Here is a 26,168-nt window from a genome sequence, read left to right as displayed (position 1 = left end):
TCCCTTGTGGAAAACATGGTTTTCAAATTTGAATTTTTTTTTTTAGTTGTTTTATTTTTTAGTTTAGTTGAGAAGTGCTGAGCAAAGTGAAAACCAGGAATTTATGTATAAGTTTCATTCCCCCTTTGTTAAAAATTATTCTTTTAATGGAAAATCCTTCAAAAATTCACCCCCCTTTAGAAAACTCCCCCAAGAAAAATGTCCGTACCTTTCCCAATAGCAAACACTCTCTGTAAGTAACGGACAAATTACAAAAATTAAGAAGCTACTCAAACTTCTGCGATGGAGTTCTCTGAATGTTTTGTAGCTAGGGAAAGAGGGAAATACCTCAAAGGGTGCATTTTAATGCCAAACATTTCAGCTCTCATTTGAATAACAATCAACCGCAAGGAATGTTTTTCAGTAAGAGATTTTTCGGGGGGGGGGGTGTTTTACTTGAGATGGTATTTCTCAGTTGTGTTTTCCAAAGGTGTTTTTCCTCGGGTGGGGGCTGGTTCCCCTCCAGTCATATTAAAAATTTTAAAAGCGCCCTAAAACTTTCAAATTACAATCGAATAATAAAACGAGGCTAACAAACTTGATTAACAAAAACCCTCACAGTCCTTGCGGAAAGGGCTGTAGGATATTGAAAATTACTCACTGATAAAAATTAAGGTTTTATAGAAGGGATGGTCGTACAAAGTAAAATTTTTCCTCCAAATACATCCGATCAGAATCATTTTTTTTAAATTGTCTAAAGGTTAAATAACTATGCCTCACGGGTTAACAATCCTACTAGCACTTCCTGGAGCAAGGGTTATAGGTTAGGCTAGATACTCAATGTTCACACATAAGATTTAATGAAAAACATTTCTTATGCACTTTCGGTGAGGTGTACATTCGATTGAAAATCAAAAGTTCCAATGCACTTTTTAACAATTAAAAGTGATCGAATGGCTTCCACCCCCACCCTTTTTCCCCAATTACATTTGATCGATAATTTTGATCACTAATCAAAATTCGTTATCTAGATTCACAAACGTTCAATATTTTCAAAACATATGTTTTTTACTTAACGTCCAGAAAGGTGTGAAACATCTGAGTAAAGAGGAATAATCAGTTTTAATGGTTGGTGATATGGAATCTTCTTTTTTTGCAAAAATAGAATAAAGCATTTTTTGTGAATGATCTTGACAGGCGTTTGTATGATGACTTGTATTTGAAGAAACAAATAGTTCCAATAAGGTTGAACATGTAAATACTCTAACTTGTGTTTTACCCAATGATATTGCTTCATATTTTTAGAATACTGAAAACTGAATTCGGTAGTTCATCTGCACGATGGCTCAGTTACACGAGGGTTCGGTTGCAAAGTGGTTCAGTTGCCCGGTAGCTCAGTTGCACGGTGGTTCAGTTACACGCACACCAACATTAACACTTGCAAGGGGAAAGTACATGCGGTCTCAGCGGTAGTACTACATCTTTCTTCTTCTATATTAAGCACTCTACGGGGGGATGGGTGAAGTCTGGTCTAAATCGCTCATAAATTCATCTATCTGACAGGTTTTACAGTTCTACCAGAGCGTGTTTAATGTGCTCATGCTGTAAGAGTTTCAGACCGGTATTCAAGGCTAGTCTGGAGAGTGCTGGTTGTGGAAGCCGGGTTTGTCAGTGTATTATAGCATGGTCACGTTTGTTTTGATGTGCATGGCTTGGATGGATGTGAGGAGTGACCTGTTGGTGTTACGGAAGGAGGCGAAGTACTGGGTCTGGAGGCAGAGGTGACCCTATTCTAGGTAATTCGTACTTTCCATTCTGGTAAGCTTTGCAACCTTTGAGTTACCATTCGCATCAGAGTTTCTCGATAGGCGCTTGGAAGTCTTTTAAAGTGAAGCTACTTCAGTAATTTCTTTGTTTTCATTTCTGAAACCCGTTTCTAATGTATTCTTTTCCCAGCTTGTTTTCAAGTTAGCTTTTGATGTTTCATATATTGACGGTGAAAAAACTCCCCTCATTCTGATCACCACTGAGTAGACGACAATTCATTGGCTGCTGGATAATCTGCTGCGGGTTTAGTATTGTAACAGTCCTAAATGGCTAGCGTGCTTTTAGCGTGCTTTTTTGTTCTTGTACCTTTTATTCTTGTAGCCTCACATACCTTTTAGATCTTCTATTCATGTTCTTGGGAGTTTTCGGCTGTACAATTGATTTTCCCGCTACTAGTGCATGTCCACAAAATCTTAAAACTGCTAGTTTGCAAAGACGCTCAGAAATTCCAAAATCACAAGAACAATCGTAAAATTGAACCAAGCCCTTTCTATTAGTACCCTCTGTCACAATTTTATTTCCTCTAGCAGTGATTGTTTCTTTACGTGGTGTCACAGCATCAACCTTCTTTCTAGTAAAATTGGAAACAAGATACACTTGCTTTTCGTTGCAAAATGCAACATATCCCTTTCTCCATATTTTCTGCTATGTAAAACTACACCACTTGGCTGGCGGTCCTCTTTTGACGTATTTTTTTTTTCGAAAAAGGAATCTGATCAATCTATGTCTGATCCGCAATAAGATTTCATTCCTGTGGTCAACTGGATCTTCTTCCTTCTTGGTAAGAACCATACTTTCCTTATTTGCCTTCTCAAGAATATAGTCTCCTATTCACTTATATCCACGAGATACGTGTGTATAATATTCACCCTCTAAACAAAGAAAGCCTAAGACACACATGTCCATTGGTACTTCGTGCTGTTGTTGCATAACTCTTTGTATCATATCTCTGCCTCAGTCCTAGACACGGGAAATAAAATGACTAACTCAACCAAAACATGGTGGCAACACTGTTGGACCTGTGTGAAATCTTAACGTCCTTTTTCTCCGCTTTTTTTTTCACTGCTTCTAGCTGGGAATTGTTCTAGCTGGGCTCCTAGCGGAGCATTATAGGTATGGTTAAGGGCTTATTTTAAAGCTTATTTTTCATATCTAGTCAATTTTTAGAAATTATATTTAAAAACGCCATCACATGCCATATGGCATCTGATAAGTGCATTATATTTTGAAAAATTCCTTTTTTGGAGTCTTTCATTGAAAAAGGCCATTTTTTGGTATTTTGATTGAAACAATGGAAGAACAGTCCAAAGTGTACCTTTTGAGTGCAATATGGCACAATATTATGGGGTTATTAAATCGACTCTATAAAAAGAGATTAGATGTAAAATTAACTTCTAAGTGAGCCCTTAAACAGCTCTCTGTAATGTTCCCATGCCCCACCCAGCCTTTCCATTACATAAATTACACCAAAATTCTACTTTATTGTGTCATATGGCAGTTAGTGATGGTGTTATCAAGGCGAATTTATTAAAAAAGCGATTACGTATAAAAATTTAGCTATAAAAATCCTGTAAAAAAGCTATAATTAGCTATAAAAAAGCAGCTCTCCATGATGTTCCAGGGCTCTGCCGAGCTTTTCCATTCTGGTAATGGCATCCAAATTGCACTTGTTGAATGCCATATGGTATAGTATATTTCTGTGTCAAATATTCTACATACCATGCCATATGGCATCCAATAAATGTAATTTGAGTGTCATCTCCGGAATGGAAAGGCTGGATGGGTCACTTGAACATCACACAGAGCTGTTTCAGGGCTCATTTAAAAGTTAATTTTATGTCTAATCGTCTTTATAATGCTAAGTTGATAACACCGTCATAAAGTGCCATATGGCATCCAAAAGTTATACTTGGGTTGTTTTTCCATTTTTGAATAAAAATATCAAAAAGGGCATTTTTCAATGAAAAGACTCCCAGAAAGGTATTTTTCAAAATGTAGGCGAGAATAAACTAGGGGTGGGGGGGACGCCTTCCCCTAATTATTGCCTTCTGTAGATATATAATTAAAAAGGACATCAAAAGCCACATCTAGCGAGTATTTTTGTTTGCTAGCAATTGTGTCTCCACCGTCCAAAAAGAACCTGCTAGCTAAAAATTCTCCATTAGCTAGCAGTCTTTAGCTGGATGGCAAAAACACTATTCTTGGAAAAATTGTTAGCTAAGAATTGGGGCTGATAAGCCCCAATATAAATCTTCTTGACGCTGAATCACAACATCATTTTCACCCTGTTCTTTATATTACGATTTTAATCTTGCTCCGTATTGTCATTCTGACAAAGTATTTGATCAAGCAGCCTTGTTTCTTTCATGTATAATCAATAAGAGATTTACAATCGCTTCTCTTCTGTGAAAAACCCAGTAGCCATACTGACACAACTGAATAGGGTAGCTGATCCGCTAACAACCCCAGATATTACAGCCTTCTCTTCAGGCTTTTCACGACCCCTCTCCTCTTCATACAAACGATTTTCCACTATACTATAACGCTCACAACCAGTGAAAGTGGAGGGTTCTGAAGCCACCAGCACTAGAGGCTTAACCATTTTGAACAAGAATTCCCTTCTTGTCAGTGAACCATCAAGAAGGTTTAGCCATTCATCAATTTCATTTATCTTGAACATTTCAAAGTCTAGAAGTGCAGCCTTTACGATGAGATCATCCCTTGGGAAGCAAAATCCAAACTTGTTCTTCACATTTTTTTTCAGAAGTAAAATACAGCTACTATCATTAGGTTGCTCCTCAAGGTGACCTTTTAGGAGGCCCAGCCAGAGCAGAGCAATATTTAAGATGGGATAGAATTCTCTGTCAATAGCACTCGACTCAGGGGGGATCATCCCTTCATATACAGAATAAGTTCTGTTTGTTTTGAGATTTAATGTTGTTCCTCACTTTTAATTAAAAAAAACACTGTTTTGTTTTATTATTTAATGCCCTAAAAAGGGACAACAAATTAGTCTGAATTCTAACAGTGTTTCTTTAAACAAATGTAATAAATGAAACAAAATTTAAACATGTATAAAATTGAACAAACCACATTTAGAAACAAGTATGCAAGCGACTGTATTACTATTCTTTATTTCTATAGAAGAGTAAGAGGATTCTTCTTAAGAGCTTTATCGATGGGAACCTATCAAAATTCAATTCTTTTTTCTATTCTTTCTTCAGTGTCCATTGGACATCTAAATTTAGTTAATTGTAGCATTACCGTATTCTCTTCTAGAATGTCTGCAGCTAGGAAAGTACTTGGGATAGTCTAAACAATCACACTTTGCTCCAGGATTTATCTGCTAAAAGAATTTTCTTAACCTTGGATGTAAGGTGTCACTGTGTCGCAAGACAAAGTGATTTTATGTCATTTATATAATGCAAATTTTGCGGACAAATTACCCTATTTCGCTTGCAATAGGCAATGATAGACTTTTTTCAGTTAATATCTAGCCTTTGAACTATGATGCAATAAAACTAGTTTGTGTCTGAATGAATTATCGTGGTTCATCAAGTTGGGGCGACCTAGCAGAGATAGAGCACAAGGGAGAGCAGATTGAGCCTAAATATAAGACATTCGTAATTAGTTAGGGTTCAAATAAGACCTCAAAAAGAAAGAAAAGGAAAGCATAAAATGAATATGAAGGAGTAAAAAGTAAAGGTTTCACCTGATTTGGTTAGGGCTGGACTGGCTTTATTCGTCTTGCTGCTGCAATGAGTTTGCATTAGTAAGCATTTCTGATACATAAATTAAAAAGAAAAGAAAAACTACATAATTGACGGGAAGGAGTAAAAAGTAGTGTTCTGAGCCGGTAAGATAGAAACAGGATCGTGCGTAGGCGTTTGGCCTTAGGCACCTTCTTGCTCCAACAAGTTTATCAAACAGTTCGTGGTAACGAACTGTAGTAAGGAGCGACCCGGCTCAATTTTGATACCAATAGCTACATCAAAAGAATTGCATTTTAATGCTGATTTTAAATATATAAGTTTCATCAAGTTTAGTCTTACCCATCAAAAGTTACGAACCTGAGAAAATTTGCGTTATTTTAGAAAATAGGGCTAAACACCCCCTAAAAGTCATAGAATCTTAACGAAAATCACACCGTCGCATTCAGCGTATCAAAAAACCTTACTGTAGAAGTTTCAAGCTTCTATCTACAAAAATGTGGAATTTTGTACTTTTTGCCAGAAGGCAGATCACGGGTGCGTGTTTATTTGTTTGTTTTTGTTTTTTTCTTTCTTTTTCCCAGGGATGATCGTATCGACCTAGTTGTCCTAGAATGTTGCGAGAGGGCTCATTCTAACGGAAATGAAAAGTTCTAGTGCCCTTTTTAAGTGACCAAAAAAATTGGAGGGCACCTAGGCCCCCTCTCACGCTAATTATTTTCCCAAGGTCAACTAATCAAAATTCTGAGATAGCCATTTTATTCAGCGTAGTCGAAAAACCTTATAAGTATGTCTTTGGGGACGACTTACTCCCCCACAGTCCCCCTGGGAGGGGCTACAAGTTACAAACTTTGACCAGTGCTTACATATAGTAATGGTTATTGGGAAGTGTGCAGGCGTTTTCAGTAGGATTTTTGGTTGGGGGGAGGGATTGAGAATAAGGGGATAGGCTGGGGGAACTTTCCATTGAGGAATTTGTCATGGTGGAAGAAAATTTCCATGAAGGAAGCGCAGGATTTACTAGCATTATAAAAAAAAAAACAATGAAAAAATAAATATGAAAAAGTTTTTTTCAGCTGGAAGTAAAGAGCAGCATTAAAACTTAAAGCGAACAGAAATTATTACCCATATGAGGGGCTCACCTCCTCCTAATACCTCGCTCTTTACGCTAAAGTATTTTTAGTAATTTCAACTATTTATTCTACGGCTTTTGTGATCCAGGGGTCATTCTTAATGAATTGGGACAAAATTTAAGCTTTAGTGTAAAGAGCGAGGTACTGAAGAGGGGGCAAACCCCCTCATATATGTAATAAAAACATGAGAATACAAAACTTCTTTACGTAAGCTAATTTATAAGTTACGTATATCTTTTACTAAAAAAAAGATTCGTAAAAAATTAAAAGTTCTAGTTGTCTTTATCTTAATTAACCAAAAAATCGGAGGGCAACTAGGCTTCATCCCCTGCTCATTTTTCTCAAAATCATTCGATCAAAATTATGAGAAAGTCATTTAGCAAAAAAAAAAAAATATGCAAATTTCGTTTTAATTATTCCTCTGCGGAGAGCCAAAATCAAAACATGCATTGATTGAAAAACGTTCAGAAATTAAATAAAAAAAACAAGTTTTTTTTAACTGAAAGTAAGGAGCAAAATTAAAACTTAAAACGAACAGAAATTACTTCGTATATGAAAGGGGCTGCTTCCTCACCAACGCCCCGCTCTTTACGCTACAGTTTTTTACTGTTTTAAAAAGAAGAGTTGAGAGAAAGAGTCAAACTTTAGCGTAAAGAGCGGAGCGTTGGTGAGGAAGCAGCCCCTTTCATATACGAAGTAATTTCTGTTCGTTTTAAGTTTTAATTTTGCTCCTTACTTTCAGTTAAAAAAAACTTGTTTTTTTATTTAATTAAAAGTAAGACTTGAAAATGAAATTAGACTAAAAAAAGTATAAGATTTGCGGAAGTGGGTAAACAGCGAAGTTTTGAGCCAATTAGGATGGAAAAGGAGTTTGTGCAGCTCCATCAACCTTATGTTCTTTTATACTACAAAGAGCCTCCGTTGATTTTTGAAAATTAAAATCAGAATATAAAGAAAATACAAAATCCCTGAGTGAGTAGAGACTGTAGAAGTAGCATGCACGGCTGGTTTGGCCACAGATGAGTCGGTGCTGTGTTGAAATATTATTTGTATTTGAAAGATAAAAATAGAATTAAAAAGAAACACAAATTTTATGAGAACATGGTATATATCATAGATATCTTGACTACTACTGGCCTGTGGTTACAAATTCTCGCAAGAGAAGTGTGAAAAATAAAGCAAATTATTGGCATTCAATAAAACCAAGAAAATAGAACAAATTTTAATACGTTTTAATAAAGTACAACATCTAGTGTATATTATTTTGAAACGGGTAATACGAATTAGAATAGAACGGAAACTGATTTTCATTTATGTACAAATAAGGATAATCTTGATATGATTTACTTCTACTTTCCACTTTAAATTCTTCTTTCTTGGGATGTTCATTGGCCTCTACTCGAATTGGACCTAAAAAACACACTCATAATTATAAAAGTGCAATCTGTAAAATTGCAAGTGAAGTTAGAAAGTCTTGTTTATACATAGTAGCTTGGTTATATTTAGATATCTTAGTCCAGTATAGATTTTATTTTTGCTTTTTTTGAAATTTTTTTCCTTTTTCCCAACTAGTTCAGAAGACACCGTCAGTTTTGCGGTTTCATCACGATCGCTTCAATATCATTGTCAAACAGTTCGTGGTAACGAACTGTAGTAAGGAGCGACCCGGCTCAACAGTAACCAAAACTCTAGAAAATGGAATTTTGATACCAATAGCAACATAAAAAAATCGCATTTTAATGCTGATTTCAAATATATAACTTTCATCAAGATTAGTCTGACCTATTAAAAGTAACGAGCCTGAGAAAATTTGCCTCATTTTAGAAAATAGGGGAAAACACCCCCTAAAAGTCATACAATCTAAAAAAAACTAAAAGACCTAAAAAACACACTCATATTTATAAAAGTGCAATCTGTAAAATTGCAAGTGAAGTTAGAAAGTCCTGTTTATACATAGTAGCTTGGTTATATTTATATATCTTAGTCCAGCATAGATTTCATTTTTGCTTTTTTGAAATTCTTTTCCTTTTGCCCAACTAGTTCAGAAGACACCGTCAGTTTTGCGGTTTCATCACGATCGCTTCAATACCATTGTCAAACAGTTCGTAGTAACGAACTGTAGTAAGGAGCGACCCGGCTCAATAGTAACCAACACTCTAAAAAATTGAATTTTGATATCAATAGCTACATCAAAAGAATTACATTTTAATGCTGATTTTGAATATATAAGTTTCATCAAGTTTAGTCTTACCCATCAAAAGTTACGAGCCTGAAAAAATTTGCGTTATTTTAGAAAATAGGGGAAAACACCCCCTAAAAGTCATAGAATCTTAACGAAAATCACACCATCAGATTCAGCGTATCAGAAAACCCTACTGTAGAAGTTTCAAGCTCCTATCTACAAAAATGTGGAATTTCGCATTTTTTGCCAGAAGACAAATCACGGATGCCTGCTTATTTGTTTTTTTGTTTGTTTTTTTGTTTTTTCCCCACAGGGGTGATCGTATCGAACCAGTAGTCCTAGAATTTCGCGGGAGGGCTCATTCTAACGGAAATTAAAATTTCTAGTGCCCTTTTTAAGTGACCAAAAAAATTGGAGGGCACCTAGGCCCCCTCCCACACTCATTTTTTCCCAAAAGTCACCGGATCAAAATTCTGAGACAGTCATTTTATTCACCATAGTCAAAAAACCTAATAACTATGTCTTTGGGGACGACTTACTATCCCGCAGTCTCCCTGGGAGGGGTTGCAAGTTACAAGCTTTGACCTGTGTTTACATAAAGTAATGGCTACTGGGAAGTGTACGGACGTTTTCAGGGGGATTTTTTTTTGGTTTGGGAGGGAGAGTTGAGGTAGGGGGGGGGTTATGAGGGAGGATCTTTCCATGGAAAAACTTCTCATGGGGGAAGAGACTTTCAATGAAGGGGGCGCAGGATTTTTTTGCATTATTTAAAAAAACAAGGAAAAAATAAATATGAGAAGTTTTTTTTTGCTGAAAGTGAGGAGCAGCATTAAAACTTAAAACGAGGAGAAATTATTGCGCATATGAGGGGTTTACCTCCTCGTAATACCTCGCTCTTTACGCGAAAGTATTTTTAGTAATTTCAGCTATTTATTCTACGGCCTTTGTGATCCAAGGGTCATTCTTAAGGAATTGGGACAGAATTTAAGCTTTAGTGTAAAGAGCGAGGTATTGACGAGGGGTGAACTCCCTCATATACGCAATAAAAATATACGAACATAGAAGTTCGTTACGTAAGTTAATTCGTAAATTACGAATATTTTTTACTAATGAAAATGTTCGTAAAACAATTAAAAGTTCTAATTGCCTTTTTAAGTAATCAAAAAATTAGAGGGCAGCTAGGCTTCCTCCCTCTCTCCTTTTTTCTCGAAATCTTCCGATTAAAACTATGAGAAAGCCATTTAACCAAAAAGAAAATTAATATGTAAATTTCGTTTTAATCATTTATGTGCGGAAAGCCAAGATCAAAACATGCATGAACTAAAAAACGTCCAGAAATTAAATAAAAAAACAAGTTTTTTTAAATGAAAGTAAGGAGCGACATTAAAACTTAAAACGAACAGAAATTACTCCGTATATGAAAGGGGCTTTTCTTCCTCAACGCCCCGCTCTTTACGCTAAAGTTTTTTCCTTTTTTAAAAAGTAGAGCTAAGAGGAAGAGTCAAACTTTAGCGTACAGAGGGAGGCGTTGAGGAAGAAAAGCCCCTTTCATATACGGAGTAATTTCTTTTCGTTTTAAGTTTTAATGTCGCTCCTTACTTTCATTTAAAAAAAACTTTTTTTTTATTTAATCAAAGAATAAGATGGATGTTTTTATTGCTTTTTTATATCATATTTCAGCTGAGCAGCATATATATATATATATATATATATATATATATATATATATATATATATATATATATATATATATATATATATATATATATATATATATATATATATATATATATATATATATATATATATATATACTTATTAACTTACAATATTTTTTTTAACTTAAGAACAGGCGGTCAGATCTTAATACAATTTTATATTTAAAAGAATCTTGTGTCTCAGAGCTCTTATTTTAAATCCTGACTGGGTCCGGTGACATTTGTGGGAGTTGGAGGGGGAAGCCGAAAATCTAGAAAACGCTTAGTGTGAAGAGATCGGGATGAAACTAGGTGGGAAGAATAAGCACAAGTCCTAGATGCGTGATTGACATAACCGGAACGGATCCAATCTCTTTTTGGGAGTTGGGGGAGGGGGTAATTCAGTTAATTCGGAAAAATTAGAAAAAATGAGGCATTTTTAACTTAAGAACCGAAGATCAAATCTTAATGAAATTTGATATTTAGAAGGAACTCGTAACTCAGAGCTCTTATTTTAAGTCCCCACCAGATCCAATGACATTGGGGGAGTTGAAGGGGAAACCGGAAATCTTGGAGTACGCTAAGAGCGGAGAGATCGGGATGAAACTTGGTAGGAAGAATAAGCACAATTCATTTCCCCGATTCAACCATCCGGGGGGGGGGGTTGAAGGGAGGGGAAATTGTTAAAATTGAGGCATGTTTATCTCACGAATAGGTGATCAGATCTTAATGAAACTTAATATACAGAAATATTCCATGTCTGAGATACTCCATTTTCAACTCGAATCGGACCCGGGGACATAGGGGTGGAGGAAGAAACGGATATCTTGGAAACCGGAAATCTTGGAAGACGCTTAGAGTGAAGAGGTCGGGATAAAACTTGATGGGAAAAATAAGTTTAAGTTCTAGATACGTGATTAAAGTAGCCGGACTGGATCTGTTCTCTTTGGAGGAGTTGGTGGGATTTCTAGTGCTTTGGCGAGATCGAGAATAAGCACAAGTCATAGACACGTGATTGACATAAGCGGACCGGACCCCATCTCTTTGGGGGAGTTGATGGATTTCTATTGCTTTGGCGAGTTCGGTACTTCTTGACATGCTAGGATGATGAAAACGATAACTTTAGTACCGAGTCTAATTTTAGGTTCCAACCTCGTCACAAGTGGCATATGAGCTCTTGGCTCTTGTTTTTTTTTAGTCAACTGTCACATAAACATTTTTCTATGGCAGCCCTGTTTGGCTCTTGTTGGAATATAGACTTTGTCATGTCTCTTTTAGGGTTCATTTATTTATATTTTTTGGCACAATCAAGCATATACTTTTAATTCAACTGAGGACTGTTATATGGCTTCTTGAGTAACTTTATGTTATTCATTGGAGACATGGTAAAGCGTTAATGATGATTTTTTTGAATTTCCAGATTTGCTTTAGCCTTAGGCTGTTAGATTCTACATTTTAGATAAGTCTTCTGTTCCTTCATTCATTATATGTATTTTCGCTTTTCTCTGACTACTAATATTTAAAAAATCAACAGATTTGTTTTACTAATTTTCAACTTTGAAGTTAATAATGATTGTTTATAACCTTGCACATGAATAAAAATGGAGGTATTATGATGAGCATATACCTACCAGTAAAAAGACCATTAGCTAAAGCTGGAATATTTATGACAGCCTTAGGTCCAGTGGCTTTAATTTTCCCATTGAACAATCCATTAGCTAGAGCGGGTATGTTGTATATCGTTGGCTTCTTTTTTAAACTTTCTAAGTGTTTCCCCGAATTGATTTCGTTGTCATATTGGTAGGTAACATAGTATGGGTCATAAAGATAAGGGAGGATTCGTTGGCCCGAATACTGACTTTGCAACGCTGTTTGAATCTGAGATTGGTAGCCCGAGGGTAGAAGATAAACAGGCTCAGCTAAAAAAGGTGTAAATCGAAAAATCCTCGAAGTTACCGTGTTAATAGTCGTAACAATTACCCAAATGTATGCCTGCAAAGAAAATTGTAAAACATTAAAAAATAATCATGCCTACAGTAGAAGGTGATTAACTGTTTGAAGAGACTCTGATTAGCAGTATAGGCACTGACGAATGATTTCCTCTAATCTGATATATATCAGCACTAAATTTGCTATGGCTGAGAAATCCTTGGTAAACTAATTAAAACGCTTTTCATATGTATTTACAATGTTAAATTGCAATCATCAACAGTGTAATACTGGCAATGTCCTGCAAGAAGAAAATTTTCAGATTTTCACAAACATTTATGTCTTTAATACCTTAACATAGTTAAGATTAGTAAAATTCCTTGAATAAGAATTTGTTTCAACCATGGTTGCCCCACTGTGGGTGACAGCGTATTGTAACCAAAAATCTAAAAACACACTTTGAAAAAAAAGGACAAAAAACTGGCAATTGAGGAAGAACTGCCATTTGAACCCGATTAAGAAATTGTAACTATTATGTAATTTCATTTTCTCGATAAAAGTTTGTTACCAGAATCAATCTAGAGTGAAACCCTATAAAAGTGGTGTTGAATCCAAGAGAATGCTGCTTTTAGAATCACTGCAGCCAAAATTTCCAGTTAGGAGAACTGCAGCATTCCATTTTTACTATCAATATTTATACTCGGCACGCAGCAGGCTTCTATATATGGATTCTCATGGTCCCGTATTTTTTCTGTCGTCACGAGTGGGGTACTGAAACATCCTAGAGAGATGCTTAAGGACCCATTTAAAAGGAAATGACTATATCTACATTTTTTGCAGGAGAACTGCAGCATTCCATTTTTACTATCAAGGAGAGTCACTTTTTTGTATGGAAAGCAGTGATGTTTTTTGTTGTTTTGTTTTTTTTTTGCTTCGTATTTTTTCTGTATAGTGGGGTACTGAAACTTCCTAGAGAGATGCTTAAGGGCCCATTTAAAAGGAAATAACTATATCTACATTTTTTTTTGCAAATAAAGTGACATAATATTAGAAATAATATAGAATTTTTGAACAAAAACTGCATTTTCATATACAAGATGATATGACGCACTAGTGACGTCTTATATGGCAGGATACAACCATTTGAAAAGAAGAAATAGTATATATATATATATATCTATCTATATATATAAAAATAAGTTGTCTGTCTGTCTGTGGATGTGTGGATCAGGTGACGTCACCTGAAAAACTGGATCAGGTGACGTCAAAACTGAAAAAACTAAAAAAAGGCAAAAACTACAAAAAAAACTAAAAACTAATAAAAAAAATAAAAAAGCTAAAAAACTAAAAAAAACTAAAAAAAGGCAAAAACTACAAAAAAAAACTAAAAACTAATAAAAAAGCTAAAAAACTAAAAAAAATAAAAAAAGGCAAAAACTACAAAAAAAACTAAAAACTAATAAAAAAAATAAAAAAGCTAAAAAACTAAAAAAACTAAAAAAACTAAAAAAGGTAAAAAACTAAAAAAACTAAAAACTAAAAAAAACTAAAAAAAAGGAAAAAACTGAATAATAAGCTAAAATAAAGGTAAAAACCAATAAAAAACTAAAAAAAAAACTGAAAAAACTAAAAAAGGCAAAAACTACAAAAAAAAAACTAAAAACTAATAAAAAAAGTAAAAAAGCTAAAAAACTAAAAAAACTAAAAAACTAAAAAAAGGTAAAAAACTAAAAAAAATAAAAAATAAAAAAAAAGGAAAAAACTGAAAAATAAGCTAAAATAAAGGTAAAAACCAATAAAAAACTAAAAGAAAAAAAGGAAAAAACTAAAAAAAATTTTCATCTAAAAAACTAAAAAAAACTAAAAAGGTAAAAACTAAAAGAACTAAAAAATAAAAAAATAAATGACGAAACTCAAAGAGAAAGCGACCAGGACAAAAGGAATGTTCGATTAGCAATCAACAAAGCACCGGGACACAGGGAGTATAAATGACGACCAGGACATGTTGGCCACCCCAACAGCTAGTATATATATATATATATATATATATATATATCTTCTATATATATAAAACTTTGTTGTTTATATGAACAGAAAGCTTAAATATTCATCTTTTTTAGGATTTTTTTTCAATGACTTCCATCAAGTCGTTTCTCCGTGAGACCCAAAAACATATGACGTCTTAAAGTGTCCGAAGTCGCCCCTACCGTGGGGTGACTTCGGACACATGAGGGGCATTTTCGGACATCTATTAGTTAACGATTCAAACAGTGCGTTCAGATAATATAAAAGTAGCAGAATTAACTGGAATATCAAAAGAACTCTAAGGGTATTTCACATTATTATTTTATGGCATAGCGAGACAAGTCACACCCAAATACAAGGCCTTTGACTGCCTGATCGCCCTGTCCCCCTTGCAGCAAAAGGAGTAGGCAACTTCATATTTATATCATCAAAATCAGTTTCAGCACAATCGGGCCATTCTGGGAAGATGAACTTTTTACTTGATTTGCGGAGGTAGTTTATTTTAGCTAATCTGCCACTCACTTCTTCAATCTCACAAACATAGTGTTGCAATCTTTGATGTTTGAAATTTGATGTTTTTGATGTTTTGATGTTCAAAAATTTGATGTTTATCAGAGTTTTTTTCGCCCTAAACCTCACAAGCACAAATTTCCAGGAGAAAATTCTTCGTCAGTCTGAAGTTCACTGACACTTCCAATGTCTCCCTGATGGCATGTTTGAATGGTGCATAAACCGAAACATCAAGGGGCTGAATGCGATGAGAGCAATGGAGAGGAAAGGTCAGAAGATGAATGCCATTATCTTTGCACAAGGAAACTACTTCAATTGAAATATGTCTTTCATGATTGTCGAACAAGAGCAAAACAGAATTCTCTTTGCTAGGTTTAAGTTCATTCTGGAAGTATTACAATGAACAAACGAAATTTTCCGAGGTCATCCATCCACTGCGATGGGCTAAGCCAATGCATCCTGGTGGTCCATCTTGATACATTTTCTCACCAACCTTGACTCTTGGAAAAACAAACACTGATGGAATAGTCTGACCAGTTGCAGACACAAAGCACAGCATTGTGGTATTTTCCCCTCTTTCTGCCGACACGGTCTGTGCCACCTGTTTTGCCCCCTTTTTAGCAATCACCTTCGGAGCCTGAAAAACTGTGGGTACTCCTGTTTCGTCGCAATTCCAAATCCTACCAGGACGAAATTGTAACTTGCTATACAGTCTCTGAAGATTACGAAAGAAGGCACCAATTACAGTGGCATTGAAGCCGGCAGCACAAGCCTGGCTTGTATTTTCCGGTTTTCTAATGGACAAAGTGGCATTACACTTCATAAATACTTTAAACCAGTCAAATCCTGCTCCTTCATTCAGCTCCCAACTTGGTGGGAATTTGAGCTTCAGAGTTGTTGCCCATTGTTAGGCTAACTTTCTCGTTGCATTTGGATTTAGTCCGTGTTTCAATATTGAGCAGTTTTCGAGGTATATAGCAAGATTTCTCTCTTTTGTGGGAGTAAAAATGAACTTGCAACTCTCCCGAACACTGTCATTATCATTGTTTGCACTTGGGCTACCCTTCTCAAGATCTTGCATTCTACTCTTGTAGCGTTTCACGGCATCCACAAGGGTAGACTTCTTCAAAGAAAATTCTTCCGCGGCTGATCGGAAAGATGAATTCTCATTTAAGACTTGTTGAGAAAACATACTTCAAAAATAGTTCTTTGCCTGGGTGTCTGGATTGATGAATAATAGATTTTAATATATAGTTTGTTGTGGGATTCTCACGCTGGGGTGACCTCCTCTGTTAACTCGTATGTTGTATGTTTTTTTATGACGAGATGTTGTGGTTTTTCTATGCATTTATACTGTCCTAGCCTTACGAGCTCTGCTCTCTGTTGGGGCATAATATTGTTTTTGTTTTTTGAAAGTTGAATTTAATAAGTTCCTAATCCTAGTCTATAATAAAATTGAAATATTTGGTAATTTCCTAGCCCTAGCTACTTCCAATTCCAGACTCGGAGATACTTCCATCAGCAAGGGGTGAAACCGGACACCTCGAAATGTGTCCGGAGTCGCCCCCAAAAAACTGTCCGGAGTCACCCCTTATTGACTCCATTTTGAAAATTTACCTTTTTTTTGGAAACCGCCCGACATTTCTTGATGAAAATTATGAGGAAAATACCGGAAACATACCTCTTATGATCCTTCTTACTTACGAACCTGTGGCTAAAATAGCTTGGAAAATATTTGACGAGGACTTTAGATGTCAAAATTTCCAGAGAGTATATAAAAACTTCTTTACCTCTTATCTCAGTTGTCTTTGGCATCAAATATTCAAAACTTCCGCCTAATGTGCGCTACATGAATGGCATCTAGCAGCGATTTTCCGAATGTATTAGTTAAAAGACTTTGGACGAGAGGTCCAACGGACGGTTTCGCCCCCGTGTGGTTTCGCCCCCCTCTCCCTTATAAATGACGACCAGGACTTGTTGGCCACCCCAACAGCTAGTATATATATATATATATATATATATATATATATATCTTCTATATATATAAAAATAAGTTGTCTGTGGATCTGTGGATGGATCAGGTGACGTCACCTGAAAAAACTGGATCAGGTGACAAAACTGAAAACTGAAAAAACTAAAAAAAGGCAAAAATTACAAAAAAAACAAAAACTAATAAAAAAAATAAAAAAGCTAAAAAACTAAAAAAACTAAAAAAAGGCAAAAACTACAAAAAAAAACTAAAAACTAATAAAAAAAGCTAAAAAACTAAAAAAACTAAAAAAAGGCAAAAACTACAAAAAAAACTAAAAACTAATAAAAAAAATAAAAAAGCTAAAAAACTAAAAAAACTAAAAAACTAAAAAAAGGTAAAAACTAAAAAAACTAAAAACTAAAAAAAACTAAAAAAAAGGAAAAAACTGAAAAATAAGCTAAAATAAAGGTAAAAACCAATAAAAAACTAAAAAAAAAACTGAAAAAACTAAAAAAGGCAAAAACTACAAAAAAAAACTAAAAACTAATAAAAAAAAGTAAAAAAGCTAAAAAACTAAAAAAACTAAAATAACTAAAAAAAGGTAAAAAACTATAAAAAATAAAAAAAAAAATAAAAAAAAAGGAAAAAACTGAAAAATAAGCTAAAATAAAGGTAAAAACCAATAAAAAACTAAAAAGAAAAAAAGGAAAAAACTAAAAAAAATTTTCATCTAAAAAACTAAAAAAAACTAAAAAAGGTAAAAACTAAAAGAACTAAAAAAGAAAAAAATAAATGACGACACTCAAAGAGAAAGCGACCAGGACAAAAGGAATGTTCGATTAGCAATCAACAAAGCACCGGGACACAGGGAGTATACATGACGACCAGGACATAAGTAAAAAAAAAAACTAACAAAACTAAAAAGAAGGTAAAAACTACAAAAAAACTAAAAAGAAAAAACTAAAAAAAGGCAAAAACTACAAAAAAAAACTAAAAACTAATAAAAAAGCTAAAAAACTAAAAAAACTAAAAAAAGGCAAAAACTACAAAAAAAAACTAAAAACTAATAAAAAAAATAAAAAAGCTAAAAAACTAAAAAAAAAAGGCAAAAACTACAAAAAAAACTAGAAACTAATAAAAAAAGTAAAAAAGCTAAAAAACTAAAAAAACTAAAAAAACTAAAAAAAGGTAAAAAACTAAAAAAAATAAAAAATAGATTAGCAATCAACAAAGCACCGGGACACAGGGAGTATAAATGACGACCAGGACATAAGTAAAAAAAAAAACTAACAAAACTAAAAAGAAGGTAAAAACTACAAAAAAACTAAAAAGAAAAAAAAACTAAAAACTAATAAAAAAACTAAAAAATCTAAAAATCTAAATAAACTAAAAAAGAAAAAAAAAGGAAAAAAATAAAGGAGAAAAACAAAACTAAAAAACGAATGTATATACAGACCGGGACACCGGGATACAAATGACGACCGGGACACAGGGAATATAAATGAAGACCGGGACACAGGGACACAACTACAACGGGGACACCGGGGGAAACAGGGGGATATAAATGACGACCGGGACACCGGGACAGGGAATGGTCGATTAGCAATCACCATCAAAAAAGCTCGAGGGCAATCATTAGAATCATGAGGTATAGATCTGAATACAGATTGTTTTCCCATGGACCATTATATGTTGCATGTTCAAGAGTCGGTAAACCTGACAATCTATTTATATGCAAAGACAATGGGACAGCAAAGAATGTTGTATATTCGCAAGTTTTACGTAGTTAAAACCATATATATACATATATATATATATATATATATATATATATATATATATATATATATATATATATATATATATATATATATATATATATCTATATATATATATATATATATATCTATCTATATTCACAGGTGGGACATAGGGACATAACTACAATGGCGCGTAACTATTATGGCGCGTAACGACTTACGCGCGCGGGGGGGGCTTGGGGGGGGCGCGAAGCGCCCCCACCAACTAGGTGTTGGGGTGGCGCGAAGCGCCACCCCAACAGCTAGTATATATATATATATATATATATATATATATATATATATATATATATATATATATATATATATATATTTATATATGCTCGGCACGCGGCAGGCTTCTATCTATGGATTCTCATTGTCCCTTGTGTTCTAAACGCAGACAATTTGCTGTGTTTTCATATTGCAGTTTTTTCAAAGATATTTAGTTATTAAAGTAATTACAATTTTTATCAATGATATCTATCAAGCTTCAAAGTTTTGGTTTACTTTTTTAAGGTTTTTGAATTCTTGTAATCGTTTGTTTTTTAATTTAATTTATTTCTTTTTTTTAGTTTTTTTCTTTTTTTTGGTTTTTAGTTTTTTGTTTTTTTTTCTTTTTTAGGCACGCTGCAGGCTTCTATATATGAATTATCATTGTCCCTTGTGTTCTAACCGCAGACAATTTGCTAGATTTTCATATTGCAGTTTTTCAAAGACATTTGATTATTAAAGCAAGTCCAATGTCTAACAATGATATCTACTAAACTTCAAAGTTCCGGTTTTCTTTTTTAAGGTTTTTCAATTCTTGTAATCCCTTGTTTTTTATTTTAATTGTTTTTATTTTTTTTTTTTTTTTTATTTTTGTTTATTTTTTTTATTCTTTCAGTTTTTATATTTGATATTTTATTGTTTTTTTATTTAGTTTTTTTTTCTTTTTTATTTTTTTATAGAAGTTGGGGGAGGGGGGAATTTGATAACTGAAGTGTCAGGTAAACCGATGTTTTTTTTTTTTCTTTTGGAATTGGGATCTCTTTGGTCTAAAAAAAAATTTCTGATATAACTTCCAAGCCAATGAAAAAAATTTTTGCTCGTTTTTAGGGGGCTCACTCCACCATTTATTTTTTTATGCACTATGGTCCCTTGGCCTTAAAAATTACCGGTGCAAGTTTTAAGCTTTTTGCTTAAAAAATGTTATTTAGCCCTTTTTGGGGGAAATATTTTTTTTTTGTTTTGTTCGATTGCATCACCTTGTCCCGAGTAATTAGAAGTATAAGTTTTTGGTCGATCAGAAATCAGCAAGTTTTTGGACCATTTGTGGAAATTTTTTTTTTGGGAGGGGATTTTGATCCCAAATTAATTTTTATTTACTTTATGTTCGCTCTTACTCAAGGACATACAGCTATAAGTTTCAAAACTATCATGAGTAATAAGTTTCCAGTTCATTTCAGGGCACACAAACACCCTTCTCCATCGTTGGTCTGCGAGTCTTAAAATTTTCAAGCCACTCGGAAAAAAACGTTTTTCGATGGTTCCTTGGCCCATTATTTTGGGGTCCAGTCAGACTTTATTTGTTCTATATACATTCCTTTTAAATACAAAAAATCAGGGGGAGGATGATTCATAACCCGCAAATTAAAAGTGTTGGTTGATTCAACTAAACAGAATGCTCCACAAATTACCAGCTGACTTTTTAGAAAAGATTTTAGGTACCGATGTTAGAATCAATGCTTCTGAAAGTATTATTTTTTGATGCTATGGCACAAAAAAAATCTAATTTCTAAAATACATGCAGGTATTGTTTTCAATACCACACTTTCACTCTAGTTATTCCTTGTGGTGTTTAAAAAGGTTGCAGCCCTACTCTTATCTGTGGTAAACTTATGTTCGCTATATGTTTAGCTTATTCTTATCGTACATGATAATTCCTATTCTTCAAAGATATTGTCTGACTTTTCATTTGACCTTGTTTTTGCTTCATTTAATTTTCACTATTGGCGTTTAGAATTTTTAAAGGATTTTTTTTTTTAATTAATAGGGTTCATTTAATTATTCACAGTAATTCTGCTCGTTTTGAGTTTGTTCATTGAGAAATATTATTTTTGTTTGGTTTGGGTTTTACCATTGTTTTTCACTTTTCTTTCAAATACATTTTTGGGAATTTTTTTTTTTTTTTTAATTGATCAGTAGTAAAAGCACAAAAAAGATAGATAACATTGGTGCCATGGGTTATTTTATACAGAAATCTGTAAGTAAATAAAGAGCTAGATTTGATATTAAACGCACAAAGATCAAACAGTTCATGGTAACGAACTGTAGTAAGGAGCGACCAGGCTCAATAGAAACCGAACCTCTAAAAAATGGAACTTTGATACCAGTAGTTACATCAAAGAATGGCATTTTAATGCTGATTTTAAATATATAAGTTTCATCAAGATTAGTCTTACCCATCAAAAGTTACGAGCCTGAGAAAATTTGCCTCATTTTAGAAAATAGGGTGAAGCACTTCCTAAAAGTCATACGACCTTAACGAAAATCACACCATCAGATTCAGCGTATTAGAGAACCTTACTATAGAAGTTTCAAGCCCCTATCTACAAAATGTGGAATTTCGCAATTTTTGCCAGAAGACAAATCACGGATGCGTGTTTATTTGTTTTTTTGTTTGTTTTTTTTTATTCCCCAGGGGTGATCGTATCGACTCAACCGTCCTAGAATGTCACGACAGGGCTCATTCTAAAGGAAATTAAAAGTTCCAGTGCCTTTTTGAAGTGACCAAAAAAATTGGAGGGCACCTAGGCCCCCTCCCACGCTCATTTTTTCCCCAAAGTCACCGGATCAAAATTCTGATATATAGTCATTTTATTCGCCATAGTCAAAAAATCTAATAACTATATCTTTGGGGTCGACTTACTCCCCTGCAGTCCCCGTGGGAGGGGCTGCAAGTTACAAACTTTGACCTGTGTTTACATTTAGTAATGGTTACTGGGAAGTGTACAGACGTTTTCAGGGGGATTGTTTTGGTTTTAGGGGGGGAGTTACCTGGGAGGATCTTTCCATGGAGGAAATTCTCATGGGGGAAGAGACTTCCAATGGAGGGGGCGCAGGATTTTCTAGCATTGTTTAAAAAAACAATGAGAAAATAAATATGAAAAGTTTTTTCTACTGAAAGTGAGAAGCAAGATCAAAACTTAAAACGAACAGAAATTATTACGCATATGAGGGGTTTACCTCTTCGTAATACCTCGCTCTTTACGCTAAAGTGTTTTTAGTAATTTCAACTATTTATTCTACGGCCTTTGTGATTAAGGGGTCATTCTTAAGGAATTGGGACAAAATTTAAGCTTTAATGTAAAGAGCGAGGTATCGACGAGGGTTGAGCCCCCTCATATACGCAATAAAAACATACGAGTATAGATGTTCGCTACGTAATTTAATTCGTAAGTTACGTATATTTTTTACTTATGAAAACGTTCGTAAAAAATTATAAGTTATAGTTGCCTTTTTAAGTAATCAAAAAATTGGAGGGCAACTAGGCCTCCTCCCTCGCTCCTTTTTTCTCAAAATATTCCAATTAAAACTATGAAAAAGACATTTAGCCCCAAAAATTTAATATGCATATTTCGTTTTAATTATTTATGTGCGGAGAGCCAAGATCAAACCATGCATTAATTCAAAAACGTCCAGAAATTAAAAAAAAAACAAACAAGTTTTTTTAAATGACAGTAAGGAGCGACATTCAAACTTAAAACGAACAGAAATTACTCCGTATTTGAAAGGGGCTTTTCCTCCTCAACGCCCCGCTCTTTACGCTAAAGTTTTTTTTTACTGTTTTAAAATGTAGAGTTAAGAAAAAGAGTCAAACTTTAGCGTAAAGAACGCTAAAAGGAGGAAAAGCCCTTTCAAATACGGAGTAATTTCTGTTCGTTTTAAGTTTTAATGTCGCTCCTTAGTTTCATTTAAAAAAACTTGTTTTTTTTTGGTTTAATTACCCTATAGATAGACCTAGATATAACGCAGTAATTTTCTCCCAATATTTAATAGCTTGTGCGATTTATTTGTACAACACACGATGCAAAGACTACACCAAAATCAATTATTTCAAAAAACATATTTAATGTGCAGGTATTTTTTCCTGGCCAAATTCCCGAACAAAGCGCGGTTTTTGTGAACTCTAAAGCATACATAGAACGTCAAACGTTTGCACTTGGTTTGTATAATAATTTTACAATGATCAAGTGTATCAGGTTCTATAGAAGAAATTAAATTAAAAAAAAAGTTTTTTTTAACTGCGAGTAAGGAGCGACTTTAAAATTTAAAACGAACAGAAATTATTCCGTATATAAAAGGGGATGACCTCTCCTCAACGCATGGCTCTTTACGCTAAAGTTTGACTCTTTCTCCCAACTCTACTTTTCGAAACAATAAAAAATTTTCTATAACTACTATAAAAAAAACAATGAAAAAATAAACATGAATAAAGTTTTTTCAATTAAGGAGAAAGTAAGGAGTAGCATTGAAGCTTAAAACGAACAAAGATTATTACGCATATAAGGGGCTCTAAATGTACTTTAGCGTAAATAGCGAGGTATTTAGGAGGAGATAAATACCTCGCTTTTTATGCTAAAGTATTTTTAGTAATTTCAACTATTTACTCTACGGCCTTTCTGATTCAGGGGTCATTCTTAAAGGATTGAGACAAAACTTACGATTTAGTGTAAAGAGCGAGGCATTAACGAGGGTACAAACCCCCTTATATACATAATAAAAATATAAGAATATAAAAGTTTGTTACGTAAGTTAATTCTTTAGTTACGTAAAAATAGAAACGTTAGTTAAAAATTAAAAGTTATAGTTGCCTTTTTATGTAACCGAAAAATTGGAGGGCAACTAGGCCTCCTTCCCCACCCCTTATTTCTCAAAATCGTCTGATCAAAACAAAGAGAAAGCCATTTAGCCAAAAAAGGAATTAATATGCAAATTTTGTTTTAATAATCTGTTAATCTGATTCAATACAAAAAATTCAATAAGATTGTACAAGTCCTATGGCGGAGAGCCAAAATCAAACATGCATTAATTCAAAAACGTTCAGAAAATAAATGAAAAAAACTAGTTTTTTTAACTGTAAGTAAGGAGCGACATTAAAACTTAAAACGAACAGAAATTACTCCGTATATGAAATGGGTTGTCCCCTCTTCAACGCCTCGCTCTTTACGCTAAAGCTTTTAATTGTTTTAAAAAGTAGAGTTGTGGCAAAGAGTCAAACTTTACCGTAAAGAGCGAGACGTTGAAGAGGGGACAGCCCATTTCATATACGGAGTAATTTCTGTTCGTTTTAAGTTTTAATGTCGCTCCTTACTTACAGTTAAGAAAAACTAGTTTTTTTTCGTTTAATACAAAGTAGAAACAATAGAGACAATCTTTTCTAGACAGTGGAAATCAGTTCTGTGAATATTTCGGCCCATTGTCCAAGGGCTGTCTTCAGCACAATACGAGAACGAGAGAGAAGATATGTATATATAAATAAACTTACATTAATTTGTGAAAATTAAAACTAATAATGTTTTTTAAAAACGTTTTTAAAAACAGCCCAAGCATCCTTACTTCAACGAAGTTCAACCAGGGCTGACAAAATCCGTATTCTCGGATATAATGCTGGATACGTTTTACGTCTTCTCATAGGCTGAAGCAATTAATCCTCTTTAACTGTCTCACCCTGTACCAAAATTAAACACGAATCAAGAAGATAATAAAGATTATTTCATATCAGCAGTAGGTCAATTCAAATACCTTAATCAGAAGTAAGTTCCTGCGTACTTAACAACTTTAAGCATTTGAAAAAAAAATCTATATTTTATAATCCGCAAGCTCTTTTGTTTCAGTCTCAATCGGCATATTTGGACTTTTGTACAAGAACAGAAGCACAGAAGTATTTAAGAAGCTTGAAATGTTTCGTACCTTCCACTGCATAGTGCCCAACTGAAATATCAATAGCTTATAACTGACCAAAGTAGGTGCTACCTTGAGACTACCTTGAGGATTTCGGGTAGGAAATATTTTGGTCGTATTACTTCCGTCCACCTTTGGCAACAGTGCGACTGATAAAAAGAGTCATACTTTAAAATGCTCAAAGGAATCACGCATCTAAACCGCGTAAAACAGAAGAAAGAGAGAAGAGACAGTCATGTCCTCTTGACCGATATTTCGCTTGGAGTAACCAAAGTTTAGAAGTCTTCACTGTGACATATGATCCGGAGAAGAAAGGATGGACGAGTCACCTGAATGATTGGTTTAATTATATGCTTTTACTTGTCAATTTTAAGAGAACAATTAATTTTTTACGGTTTTCTTACTAACTCTCTCCTAATTCAAAATGACATTAAATGAATTGATGGTTCAGTGTTGAAGTGGTAACTTTCTATCTTATTATTTATTATACCATACTTACACATAGCGATAAATCTAACAAAACGTAATTTGAATAAATGTAAATGAGACATTTCGGATTTTTTAATCATATTTGAACAGTATTTTTTATTATTAGCATTGTCTACAAGAAAATGTATAAATACAACAAAATATAACTTGGATCAAAAATACATATAAAACACAAAATATTCTTTTTCTTTTTACTTTACGCTAACCCAAAAAATATTTATATTGTACAATTTTATAAATAAACTAATCTTCATAAGCTTTTGCTTACTAACAAAAGTTTCAATGTTTAGTTGCATTTGCTGGTATTTTAACTTGAATGAAGTGCCTCTGCTGACTTCTTATCTAACCAAAAATGCAACACACTCCGTTCCTCCATCGGTCCTTCAGTCTCAAGAGACTTATTAATTCTTGAAATATTAGGAGCATTTATGAAATCTTTTTCCAGTCTCCTCAAAAGAATCAAACTATGTTAAACTTTAATCCACCAAGTCGAAAAGAAAACAAACAAACAAATAAACACCCATGATCTTTCTTGTGACAAAAAATACAAATTTTCACATTTCTATAGACAGGAAGTTGAAACCTATACAGTACGGTTCGCTGATATACGACACCTGATGGTGTAATTTTCAATGCGACCATTTGACTTTCTAAGGTATCTCCCCTATTTCGAAAACCATGCATATTTTTGCAGACTTGGACTTTTCGTGGATAACATTACACTTACGAAATTTAAAGATGATATTTCAAATCAGAGTAGAAAGTAAATCTTTTTTATGTGTTGATTGTTATTAATATTCCTTTCAGAGCTTCGGCTTCTATTGGGCCGAGTTAGATAACTTCGAAGACCACACTGCCTTTCCATGACGAAAGTAAAACAGTTCAAAATAGGGATGAAGCCTTTTTATTGACAGTGAATAGATATAAAATAATTTAACTGGATATTTCGAACACATGTACAGTGTTC

At 33.8% G+C, this 26,168-nt stretch overlaps 1 protein-coding gene across 1 annotated transcript; it reads right to left on the bottom strand.

Moving 5' to 3' along the window:
- Positions 1-7,856: 7,856 nt before the first annotated feature.
- Positions 7,857-24,873, bottom strand: LOC136040854 (uncharacterized). Its single transcript, XM_065725230.1, has 3 exons — positions 24,722-24,873; positions 12,160-12,520; positions 7,857-8,059 (listed from the first exon to the last, which is right to left on the bottom strand). Exons 1-3 carry the CDS (start codon positions 24,731-24,733, stop codon positions 7,899-7,901), a joined length of 534 nt encoding a protein of 177 aa, XP_065581302.1. The 5' UTR covers positions 24,734-24,873; the 3' UTR covers positions 7,857-7,898.
- Between the last annotated feature and the right edge of the window lie 1,295 nt (positions 24,874-26,168).

Source organism: Artemia franciscana, chromosome 2, assembly GCF_032884065.1.
Source record: "Artemia franciscana chromosome 2, ASM3288406v1, whole genome shotgun sequence".
NCBI classification, from domain to species: domain Eukaryota; kingdom Metazoa; phylum Arthropoda; class Branchiopoda; order Anostraca; family Artemiidae; genus Artemia; species Artemia franciscana.
Note: the sequence above shows the minus strand (reverse complement) of the source record. Positions and strands in the feature narration are given on the sequence as shown.

Bases quoted from the DNA above. Each gene is read 5' to 3' on its own strand.
- LOC136040854 (XM_065725230.1), bottom strand. The intron at 8,060-12,159 runs GTAGGTATATGC...TGTGTTTTTTAG, and splicing joins AGCTAATGGTCTTTTTACTG to GTCCAATTCGAGTAGAGGCC.